This window comes from Antechinus flavipes, chromosome 1 (assembly GCF_016432865.1).
Source record: "Antechinus flavipes isolate AdamAnt ecotype Samford, QLD, Australia chromosome 1, AdamAnt_v2, whole genome shotgun sequence".
In the NCBI taxonomy this organism is placed as follows: domain Eukaryota; kingdom Metazoa; phylum Chordata; class Mammalia; order Dasyuromorphia; family Dasyuridae; genus Antechinus; species Antechinus flavipes.
This window is the reverse complement of record NC_067398.1, coordinates 144507903-144520857: the sequence shown is the minus strand read 5'-3', so window position 1 is coordinate 144520857 and position 12955 is coordinate 144507903. Positions and strand designations below refer to the sequence as shown.

The following is a 12955-nucleotide window of genomic DNA, read 5'->3' as shown; positions in this document are numbered from 1 at the left end:
ACCTGGAAAAACATCCAGTAAAGGAAACAAAAGTCATCAGACAAGTAGAAGGAGAACCAGGGTAGAGGACTATCACAAAACTTAGAAAGAAAATTATCAGTGAGAAGAGATTAAGAGTGAAAGAAGCTGCAAACAGGCCAAGAAAGCTAATGATTGAGAAAAGACCATTAGACTTGACAATTTAGAGACTACTGGTAACTTTGGAGTGAATAATTTCAGTTGAGTGATGAGGTTGGAAGATAAGACTGGAGAGAGTTGTTAAGGAGAGGAATAGCCATAAAAGAGTGGAGAAATATAGGACAAAAGCTTATGGATTAGTTGGTTGTTGTCTTTAATGTTTGAAGAAGACCAGACTTATATTACTATGTCAAAACAAGATATAGACCAATATTGAACATTTGGAGCAGAGATATCTCTAAATTCATGCATCTCACATTTCTTTTGTGAGCAATACAGCAATTTTACACTGCCCATAGAGCACAGCACAGGCCCTATCATGTTGTGTGGTCTTATGGAAGTTTCTCCCATGACTTATAATCAATTTCATTTTTCTCCAGAGATACCTCTGATCTTCCTGTGAGCACTTGCCATGTGTAAGTTATCCATAAAAATCTTTTAGGCAACATTTTTGGCATTTGAGTAATGTGGCCAGCCCCACAGAATTGTGCTCTTTGCAGTAGGATTTGAATACTTGGCAGTTCAGCTCAAAAAAGGACCCCACAAAAAAAGACAACAAAGGTCTGGTACTTTATCTCGCCAGGTGATCTTCAGAATCTTCCTAAAATAATCCAGATGAAAGTGATTCAGTTTCTTGGCATGATGCTGGTATATTGTTCATAGGCAGACAACAATGACATTAGCATGATGGTTCTGTGGACCTTCAATTTGGTAGGCAGTATCTTCTCTCCCACACTTTGCTTCGGAACTTTCCAAATAATGAGTTAACTCTTATTAATATATGAATCAATCTCATTATTAATGTGTACCTCTCCGGAAAGTATACCATTTTCTTTATTTGCTGTAACCCGTGTTTCCACATATGGATGATATGGTGGTGGAAAATCTGTTAGTGTTAATTGTTTGGCCAAAATTAGCACAAGCGACATTAAATTGATCCATACTTTGTTGCATTTCAGCCTTAGAAGCTGCATTGAGTGCACAATCATCTGCAGGCAAAAAGTTGCACACCGATTCTTCCACTTTGGTCTTGGCTTGTAGTCTTTCGAGTTAAATATTTTACCATACATTTGGTAGTTTACGTTCATGCTGTTTTTGTCATCATTGATGATATTTGATAGCATCACCAAAAACATCATACTAAAAAAGCATGGGCACAAGCACACAGTTTTGCTTCAGTCCATTGGTAATTGGTAAAGTATGAGAACATTGTTTGGTATCCAGACCTGTACAAATAGGCCATTGTGAAACTGTCACACAATACAGTTGAACTTCTCCAGGCAACCAGATTTTGCCATCTTCTTCCACAGGTCCTCATGACTAACAGTGTCAGAGGATTGTATTGATTATTTTTTGGCCCTTTCTGAAAGCACAGTAGTTCTCAGGTAGATGACCATTTTTCAGGTGAAGAATCAGCCTATTAAGGAGGACACTGGCAAGAATCTTGCCTGTAGTGACAGCTTAGAGAAAGACAATTCTTCCTTAGTCCCCAATCCCATTACCAACTTTTTCCCCTTTCCTTTATAGAGATGCATAGTGGAGGCATCCTTGAACTTTTATGGGATAATAACCTCTTCTTGTCATATCACCTAAAAGATTTCAATCAGCTTTTGTAAGTGCAGTGAATCTTCTACCTTATAAATCTCAAATGGAATAGAATCAGCACTAGGCACTTCACCACACCAGAGCAGTATAATGACATTCAAAACCTCTTTTTCAGTTAGAAGTTTAGCTAGAAAGAGATTAATTTTAGCCTGAGATATACTATGAAAAGCTTCAGCAGGGGTTGATGACAATTTGTTGAGAATGCTGTGGTAAATTTGAAGTCAGATCTTCCTGAACACTATCCACTGCACCACCACCAGCTGCCTCACTGAATCAAAATCCCTCATTTTATAGATGATGAAACTGAAGTCCCAAAAGATGAGGTGTCATGGCTGAGATCTCCCAGGTCATAAGTTACATAGGCAAGATTTGAATCTGGCCCTAAAACTCCAAATAATGATGGCAATTATAACAGTGACTAGTATTCACATACCATTTTAAGATTTGCAGAGTGCTTTACATATAGGTAAATTGACTAGTCACCCAGCTACTTTCTGAAGCCAAATTTTAATTCAAGTCTTCCTGACTCTACGCCTTTAATGCCTTTTTAATTTTGATGATCTGGACCTTTACATTAACATTCTGAGGTGCTGATTGTCTATTTAAATGTCTATATTCCATCTTAATATGATTTCCACATCAGTAATTTCTTGACTGTTAAGACAGGTTTTTTTATTGTTTGTTTGTTTTTTTGAGAATGCTGTTCAGGACCTCCCTTTCTAGCACCTTTTGACTCACTTCTGGAAGAATATATTCAATTGCAGGGTTGGGGTGGAGAAATATTGGCAAATTCTTCTTAGAATTTCTCTATTTGCTCATCTTTTACAACAGATTTTTTTCAAAGTCTGTTGTAAAAGATGAGCAAGTAGAGAGATTTTGTTTATGTTTATCATAAATATTTTAAAGCAGTATAACTAAATTTCTAATGAAATAATTTAATATTGCCTTTGGGAGCACAATGAAACTAACTCTTCTGGCTTCTTTGAACCAACTTTTCCTTTAATTACAGCTTCCTCTTATCTTATGGCCTTGTGACAATATCAGTATTAATGTGGTTCCATTTTTTTCCAGTAATCTATTTGTCATTGTACTAGTCATTGAACAAAAACCTCACATTTGGAATACCATGATTAAATTCATCTTTCTGAAAACTGTGGTTGTCTAATAGGTCATTATAAGGAAAGAATTCATCAGCTAATAATCAATCTACTTATTAATGGGTGAACCTGTCAATAATTAGCAAGATTTGTTTCAAGGCAGCAGACCTTCTCTGTTGTTTATTCACTTAAAATAGCATGTTTAAGTAACAAAAAAGGCATCAATTCTGAGTTAACTTCTAAAAATCAACACTACACATATTAATCTAAGACAGACAGTGTCAAGTGTATTATGAAGAACAAGATGGAAAATATTGAAAAGAGTATAAAATATAATGGAGTTTACTTCCTGTTTTCTTTATGTTCTTAGCAATATTTGCTTTGTAAAATAAAGTGTTAAATTTATCGATGAAGTAGAATTTGGGGGGCAGGTGGATTAGATTATATAACTTGAAAACTGCCTAATACTTTCTTACCTCTAGAGCTTTGCTCAGATGCTTTAGTACTTAAATAGTTTCCAGTTCAGGTGCAGTGCTTATCATTCAATACAATTTCAATTAATTTTGTAAATCGTCATAATAAATTATTTATAAAATTGAGTTCTAATGAGTTTATTTTCTTCCTTTATTAACTTTTGAATTGTTAGAAAAATCTGTCATTTTAGATTAGAATTATCCTTTATAAAAAGAGCACTGATCTAGAAGAAGACTTCTGAGTTCTGGGTTTTACTTTAAGCTCTCCCATTTAACCATATTAACTCATTTAATTTTCTTGGACCTTCTTTTACAATGTGAGAGATATCCTAGATCCGTGAATTCCAAATTTTGCTGATCATACATCCATCTTAATAACAAATTTTTTGTTATATATCCCCATAAGTTTATATTGGTTTTTGAATTATATCCATATAGTGCTGTACTAATAGATTGGAATGGAAAACATTTATTAAGTGCTTATTATGAGCTTTGTGAATTAGAAATGTGAAATTGTCCCAGTTCTCAAAGGGATCAGATTCAATTTGAGAGAAATAATACATATAAGAGAGTTCATCTACAGGTTTAGTGATTCTTAGGGAACATTGTCAGGGAAGATAGCAATGCTTTTAAGCATCCATATCCATCCCTTGGCCAGAGATCTCCCACAACCATTGGGAAAAATAGATCCTTTTGGAATTACAGCAAGAATATAGCTGGAAGTTTGGGGAAAGATGTGATCTAGAACTAATCTGAAGGCCTCTCCTCTCCAAAAACTAGAGTACTAATAATCATGTATGTTAAACAATTTTAAAAATTGTAATTTTAAAAGAATGAGATAAAGATGAAATCTCATTTGATCCTAAAGTCTATAGGGAGCTACCAGAGTTGGTTGAATAGTTGATTGAATTATTAGATATTGGTAGCTTCTATGAGTGAGGGAAGGGATTGAACTGGGGAATCTTTGGGAATTTGGGTAGATATGGTTGTGTTTAAGAGAAACCTAAATCTATCACTGGAAGACTGTGATGGCAGGGAAATGTTGGAGCCAGTCAAACAGCTTGTCACCCTCAGGAGCTGATTGTTAGATGTTCAGTATGAACACTTACACCTCAGAAATCAGCAAATGCTACAAATCAGAACTTGTTTTGTTGATTATCAAATTGAGAGAGAAAATGTTAGTGATACAATGTATATAAACTTTTTTTTGGAGAGCTAGTTATTAAAGATTTACCAGTACATTCTTGTATGTGAACTGTATTTCCATCCTATGACTCATTATTGCACATTTTCTGAGGTCACTCCACAGCCCTTATTATGGAGATCACTGATGTATAGGGCCTTTTCAACTTTAAAATTCAGTGATACTAATGAATCTGATTTCCAGTATTTTCTGTGTTTTTGAATGTCATTACTTGAATCTTGTCTGAATTTCAAAGTAAATCACACTGGGTATATGTAATATTTTACCCTTTTTGTATATTATCAAGATTGCTACATTGTTATGCTGTGTTTCTCTTATTACCTGTTTCAACTTCAGATTTCAATGTAATATAGACACAAAGAATTACTGGGGTTGAATTTAATTTTCTAATGGTGACTGGGAAAGAGATGACCTTAAAAAGAACACATGTCAACCTGTTCTTATACTTATATGAGAGGCCAGCTGCCAGTTTTATTTATTTTTTTTTGTTTGTTTGTTTTTTATTTTTCTTTTAGTTCTAGCATATCCTTTTGGTGTGTTTTAAAGTTTCTATTAAAAGTGTAACCAGTTCAATTCACCAAAAAGATTATTAATCATTTATTTTAAGAAACTATGATAGTTTGTGAAGGGAGGTACCAAGACAAATGAAGGGGAACATATACTTGTGATTTGCACATATAAGGATAGGAAAAAGCATAGAAATAACATCTATGATTGAAACATTCTCTACTAGGACAAGTCAGCACATTGACTGCAAATTATAGGCTTAGAAAGTCCATAGAAAGAACTATCCCAAAAGTTATTCTGGGATAGTAGTTAGCACATTGTTAATGGCATATCACAAGGGTTATAATGGCTTTGAATGCAAGGAAGACCCAAACTAGAGAGATACACTACATGAAGAGACAGGCTGAAGACCAGAGATTATAATGGTCACACATTGTAGTGTAATTGTAGTAAGACATTGAGAGGTAGTCAAATAGTCCAATAACATACAGTTTAAGGGTCATATGCATGGTATAGTGAAAATTGCTCTGTATTTAGTAGCTAGGGGAGACCTAGCATCTAATCGTACTTTTGACATTTGGTAATTGTGTGATCAGAAACAAACCATTTAACCATTCTGAAATCAGTTTCTTCATCTATAAAATAAAATAAGAGCTATGATACCTACTTCAAAGATAGTTACAAGTATCAAATGAGATCACATATACAAAATGTTATATAAATGTCAATTGATGTTTTTAACGGTATTAGAGAATAAAATTTTAAAATTCATTATCTTTGAGGATGCTATCATTAGATATCAAGGTTTAAAGTGAGATTATAAAGGTTTGATAGTTAAATGGAAAGTAGGAATGGGATTATTGAAATTGAGGTAAAGGAAGTATATGATCTGGATATTAGAGGGGACAACATGAATATTGATGTCCTGGGGTCTTTGGTTCCAGATGGTGATAAAGTTCTTAAAGTCATTAAGGAAATTAATAGAGTGACACGAAAAAAAAGGAAAATTTCACAGATTTCAAAGGAGAGCAACAGAAGAATAGTCTGGAGGCAATAGATAGCAAAGAGTTTTCAAATCCCTCCATCCAGGTCTTGTGAATCAGGAAGAATGGGAAAATGGGTAACCATAGTTAGGTGACAAAGGATATGCTATTCCCAGGAAAAATCCAGATTTCACTTTCATCAAGAAGATTAAGGAATTGCTGAAGAAAAATTTAAGATTAATGGAGAATTTGTTACACTAGAATTCGTGTTCCAAGGGCACTTATGAGCTGAGCTAAAAAAAAGGGGGGGGGGAAATAGGTTAGGTAGTTCTCATAAGGATAAGGATTTAGGGAAAAGTAGCATGTATCTTCCAGGTAGTATATCTCTTCTATTGTTTACTGAGTTGAAGGATCCAGTTTAATGAGAGCGGTAGATTGAAGTTGTATGTAAGCAATAGCACTTTTTGATTTAATTAGCCTCATATTTAAGGTGAAATGTAAAATATTATTTAATTTGAAAATTAATGTGGCTGAAATGTGTGGGATAAAATATAAAAGAGAAAGGCCAGAAGTAAACATACAGATGAGTTTTTTCTTGCTATCAGTAATCTTCCTGGAACATGGCTATGGGAATCTTCAAGTCAAGGAGTTTGAAACTTTTCTTACAAAGTTCCAAATTTGTTTTTCATAAAGATTGAGCCAATTCATAGCTATACCAGCCATGTGTAAGTATGTATTTCTTCTCACATTTCTTCCGTCAATGAATTTCCCCACTTTTTAGCTTCTTTGGTGGCTGCATGGGCATAAGATCATAACATCAAAGTTGTTTTAATTTGCATTTCTCTGATTATTAGGATTTAACATTTTTTCAGGTTCTTTTCGATGCTTCATGTTTTTTGCAGAAGGTTTTTAAGACTAATAAAGTTTCAGAGTACCCAATCTTTCAAAAAGATTTGCCATTACCTTTAATGACTCACTTTGAATAAATACATAGTAATGAAACGTCTGCCTTCTTCTCTCTCTCTCTCTCTCTCTCTCTCTCTCTCTCTCTCTCTCTCTCTCTCTCTCTCTTTCTTTTTCTTTCTCGTTCTCTATCTTGTCAGTCTGTTTCTCTTATTTTCTCTGTCTCTGTATGTGTCTATCTCAGTTTCTCTCTGTCTCTGTCCCTCTCTCTTGTTATTTCTCTCTGTCTCTGTCTGTCTCTCTCCTTCCATGAGCATTTGTTAAGTACCAGTGCTATTCAAAGACTGTGTGATCTGCCTGCCTCAAGATATAGTAGCATCTGCTTTTTTCCTACTTTTTGAAATATTGTCCTGCTCACCAAAGATCATTTCACCAAATAATACTGATTAGTTATCTGGAAATTTCTGAATTAACACCTAAAATTTGAAAGAGTAAAAGTGATAACACGACAAAATTAATAGTACAAATGATCACAATTAGAAACATCTTTAAATTAAGTTTTACTTAGAGTGCATTTAAAACTAAATATATTTCTACAAAATAAAAATGAAATAAATTTGGGATGGAACCATATTTGTTACTATAAAATGTATTCTTCCTCAATGAAAATAGCATTATTTAAACCATCAGGATGAAAGAGGATTTTTGTGGTAATATATTAACTATGTGAATGATAGTGTTTTTTACAGCCACTGTCTTAATATTTCATAGCTAAATTTACAAATAAGATACTTGGCCATAGTATTGAGGTTGTGAATTGTTTTGTCTTGGCCTTTTCCCAAATGAAAGGGAGGAAGAAAGCACATGTTGATGAATTTTCAAGTGGCTGGCCAAATGCCACTTGACTACTTACAGATTTCAACACCTGTCTAATTTGGTTTATTATGGTTTGATCAGTTTTTAGCATACAGCTGCCTCAAATGAGAGAATTTTCTACTTTGAAAAAAATTGTCAAATAATTTAGGTTAACCATTTGTTTTACATTATTATTTAATAAGTATATCCTACTGTGCTGGAACTACCATATATATTAAACCCAAGTTATAACACAGTAGATGATGTTAAATAGCATAAGAATAGCTTGCCAAATGAAAACAATAAAAATAAATTAAAAGTAAATCTACTGTGACTTATGTATAAAAAGGATATTGGAAGAAAATTAAATTGCTTAATTTAGTAAAAAGCTGTATGCCGCTGATGGTTTCTGTTTATTTCCCAGTTACGCAATTATATCAGCACTTCTGAGAGTAAAACTCCTTTTCCAGTACTTACTTGTAGACATTTCATTTATAACAACAGCAGAAATAAAGCAAAGCAAGCAGAGGATAGACTAGGGGGAAAATAAAACAAGTCACACTCAATGGCTTTCACTTTTAGGCATGTAAACCTAGTACCCTTATAAGGTATTCTGATTAGATTATTAAAACTTCATGATTATTTTCATTGTTATATGCCACATCATATTAATATGAATTAGGCTCATGTTTGTTAACAATTTCTATTTTGAAAGATTTCTAGGGGTGCAGACATTATAATCACGATATTGATGCCATGTAGGTACATGTCAAGAAAAGGTTATCTATATAGGACCCCACTCAAAATAGTACATATAAATTCCAAAACCATTTAGACTTGTAGGAATTTTTACCATACATTGGCTCTACTCATATTCAGCACCCCCATTGTTTTACATTTGATCACTACAATATCTTAGATCTACAATTTTCACAAGAGTAAGAATAACTGTTTCACCACCAGAATAAGAACAGAATCTTCTGCCTATTTTAAGGCTGTTCAACAATTTTTGCAAACCTAAATTTCCATCCTACAAAAATTAAGATGCTAGAAGGAAGAGGCTCTCAGTTCTCAAGTGGCTCAATAATGTCATCCATTTGAAAATTCTCTCTAATGAGCAGATAGAAAGTCATTTCAGCCTTTTCATCCTCTGTAATTCTTGTCCATGTTCTTCTCAAGTGGCTACAAGGGGTCTAGCTGGTAAAAGGAGGAAATTAAATTTATTTCAGGTGTTGAGCAAATAAATGCCTGCTGAAATTAGGAGAATATATTGTAACAAATACTATTTGGCTTTATTATAAAGAGCATGAAATCATGAGGTTTGAGATTGCTAACATTTCAGTTTTGTAATTCAATATCTGTACTGATGATAGAAATTATACTTTAAAAATGAAATGGTAAAGGGATTTCTATAGTGTTTAGGTCTAGATTGCATTAATGAGTGCTCTAAATTAGAAAATTCACCTAAGATAATTGCATATAGAATTATTAAACTACATCATCTCTGTATACACCTTATCACAAAAATGTGGACAGAACTGAATGTTCAAGATGCTTTCTGACAATCATGCCCAAGATCTCTGAAAAACAAAAGGTACCCGGTGCTTCTTCAATTAGCCATTTAAAAGTGAGTTGTTTAATAGTATCTAAGGACACAATCTCTGCCTTCTAGGAATTTACATTCTCTGTAGACAAATCTTTCTTGGAGACACTGGGAATTTGTGTGTGGTGGGGAGCAGGAAGGAGAGGGACAAAGTAATTCAATTTTTATAATGATAAAAAGAAAACATAAAAAAGATGTATTCGTTGTATTGTGAATGCTGATTCATTTTAATCATGCATATAAAAATTACCTACATGAATGGCAGATCATATCACCTTTTTGCTAATTTCTCAGTGCCAGAAATTAATAATTTATTGGAGATTTTATTAATGGAGAGTGAAGGGAGAGGGGCAAATAACTTATAAATGTGTAGGATCACAGATCTACAGTTAGAAGAAATATCAAATGAAAGCCCTAAGAAGTCAGGCAGCTTTCTTCTTGTACCACAATTACTAAGTAAACTTCAGAGGTAGGATTTGAAAGTAGATCCTCTGACTTCAGAGCCCCATATTCACCACGCTTTTGCTCTTTATATTACACATATATGTAGAATGCTTTTGTTAATATATTATTATTGATGATGCATGTTTATGTAATGTTCTTTAGTCTACATGTTGTAAGTAAATTTTAGTTGAGGGCAATCATGATCCAAAAAAGGCTGTCAATTTTTAATAGCCCCCAAAACAGCATCAGTCAGTGTAGTGCTGCAGCTTGCTAGAAAGAGTGGTGAAGGCAGGGATGATGGCTACAAGCATTAAGAAACAAACCCAAATCATTATAAAACCCACTATCATATGATCAACACTTGTGAGAATTCCAAAACAAAATGCTATTTGTTGGGCTTAAGTCAGCAGATTGTAAACATCTGTTGGAAATTAGGGAATTCTGAGGGGTTGGGAGGTAGGAAGGAGGAATAATTAAACTGGACTTTTAAAAAAGACATTTAAATAAGTATAAAAAGGTGAATAGGAAGAAAAACCATAAAAAGCACAGAGGGAGAACAGAGATTATATTTGGGGACCAGGAGTGGTTCAATTTGACCAAAATGTAGCATTTATGGAAAAAATAAAAGATAAGACTGGAAAATAAAGGTGATAAATGATGAAGAGCTTTGAGTATTGAGCAGAAGAATTTGAAATTTACTTAGTAGATAGCAAAAACCCACAAAAGATTTGTGAACAATGGAGTCACATGGGCATTCAGAAGACAAGTCTGGCCATTTTGTGAACATAAATTCAAGAGGATGAAGTTAAGGTGCATTGACCTGTGATTATTGACCTTAATTATTCAACTAGCCCAGGCATGTGATAATGAGGGTTTATTCTCTCATAGTACTAACTGTGGAAATAGGTCTTCTAGACTTCTTTTTCTTATTTAAATAGTCGTTTTTCCCTCTAGACTTTCTATTTAAACACCTCGTTCTTCAAATTTGTCTTTGTTTTTATTGTTCAGTCATTTTCCAAATGTGTCTGACTCTTTGTGACCCCATTTGGGGTTTTCTTGGTAAAGATACTGGAGTGATGGATGTGTCATTGGTACATAAAGTACCATTTACTTCTCCAGCTCATTTTACAGATGAGGAAAGTGATGCAAACAAAGTTAAGTGACTTGCCTAGGACTGCACAGTTAACAACATGTGAGGCCACACTTAAACCAAGAATATTAATCTTCTTGACTCCAGGTCTGGTATTCTATCTGCTACATCACCTAACTATCCCTTCAGTTTTGTCTAGGGAGGATATATGAGGAGAGTAATCTTAAAAAAAAAAAAAATGAATCCTAGATAGAGCATCAACCTTCAGTCAGGAATCTGAGTTCAAATTTGGCCTCAGACATGTAATACTTACTAGCTTTGTGACCCTCAATAAGTAACTTAATCCCAATTGCCTGGCCAGAAAAAAAAATTTTTAATGAATCTTAGGGTTACAAAACTAAGGATAGAAGGAACCCCAAAATTCCATCTGAGCCCAATTCCTTCATTTTATATAGGAGGAAACTGAAGCCCACAAGAAGGCTAAGTAACTTGTCTGAGATCATTCAGGGAGAGTGAGATATCAGATTTGAACTCAGATCCTTTGACTCCAATGTTCATACCTGCTTTTCTTTTCTTTTCTTTTTTTTTTTTTAAACCAAAACCCATTATATCCCAGCTTGACTATGCTCGTGATTTATCCAATAATACAGCAAATTACTTTTGCCAATTTCCAAAGGACATATCTACTTTCCCACAATAGGGATCCCTCTCCCTTGAGGAAATCCAAAGACCCATAACAAGATTTGCATGAGAGGAATTCCCAGATATTTTGAGCTACAGCTCATTGAAATGAGCATACTCTTTTATTTCCATGTGGTAATTTTGAAGGGTACTGTGGTCACATGGGTGTATAAATTACATTATATGTATTTTTTAAAATCCGTCATATTACTTGATAGTTTCATCTCTTTTGCCTAATATTTATTATATCTGTATAAATTTTCATTCTTTAGTTATTAAATTATTTAAAATTCTCTTGTCTAAATTTTCTCTTTTGCTTTTGAATTAGGAAATCATCTTTACCCTTTTTTTGTATACTTTGTGTTAATAGTTAAATCATACTCATATTTCACTTATTACCTTCTTCCTATCATGGTAACTTAAGGAAGAAAATAAATGAGAACTTTTCTTTTCTTTTAGGTTGTATCTCATTCCCAGAAAAATCCAGCATTTCAAGATGCATGGAGCAGCAGTGATGAAGAAGGATGAATTAGTTGATAGAGTAAAAGTAACTTTAATGCTCTCCATTGATGAGAATCTTGAAATTTATAAAACTTTTTATCGAGTCATTTTGTAAAGTTGTAAGAATTAAATATCAGAAAATGGAAGTGCTCTTTTTTTTTGTCTTTTTGTATTTAAGTCTAAAATGAATAAAGAAAAATTGAATAAAGTACCAGCTAATGAAATTTCATTTCTTTGCTTTTCATACTTCTCTTGAGAGTAGAGAGTGTACTGGATTTGTGACCAGAAAGCCTGGATTCACATCCTATATGTTTGCCTAGAGGGTGGCTATTTGGCCTCCCTGAACCTAAATTTCCTCCCTTAAAAAGTCTAAAAAATGAGGGCAATAATATGTGTACTTATCTACCTCACACAGATTAGTGTGAGGAAAGTGTGTTGTAAACTCTAAGGTGATATAAAAATGTGAATCATTATTTTGTGAATATCATAGCCACAGAAGACTTTATAGGAGTTTCTCAACCTAACCAAGAAGAAAGAAAAAACAGTCATCCACATTTTTTGAATGATGTGCACTTTTTGAATGACTGCAAAGTACAGCTTAAGTTTATAGCCCTAAAGGAATTTGCAACAAAATACTGGGACTACCTATAATATAAAACAATAGAATTAAAGTCACTTCAGTTCCAGTTTTGACTTTACTATGACTTCTATGTGACACTGAATAAGATACTTGGCATAGAAGTAGCTGGGTGGTACAGCAAGATAGAGCTGTCCAGAGGACCCGACAATTATTGTTTGTGTGACTCCAGGCAAATCATTTAGCCCTCATTGT

The 12955-nt window shown here is 33.7% G+C and overlaps 1 protein-coding gene across 1 annotated transcript in view; it reads left to right on the top strand.

The window, feature by feature from the left end:
• The window catches only part of ERCC8 (ERCC excision repair 8, CSA ubiquitin ligase complex subunit), a 55936-nt gene extending 43602 nt beyond the window's left edge, over window positions 1–12334 (top strand). Inside the window, exon 12 of the mRNA XM_051991078.1 lies at window positions 12082–12334. Coding sequence (XP_051847038.1) covers window positions 12082–12150 — 69 coding nt within the window. The 3' untranslated portion in view covers window positions 12151–12334. The remainder of the gene's footprint in view (window positions 1–12081) is intronic.
• Window positions 12335–12955: the final 621 nt, after the last annotated feature.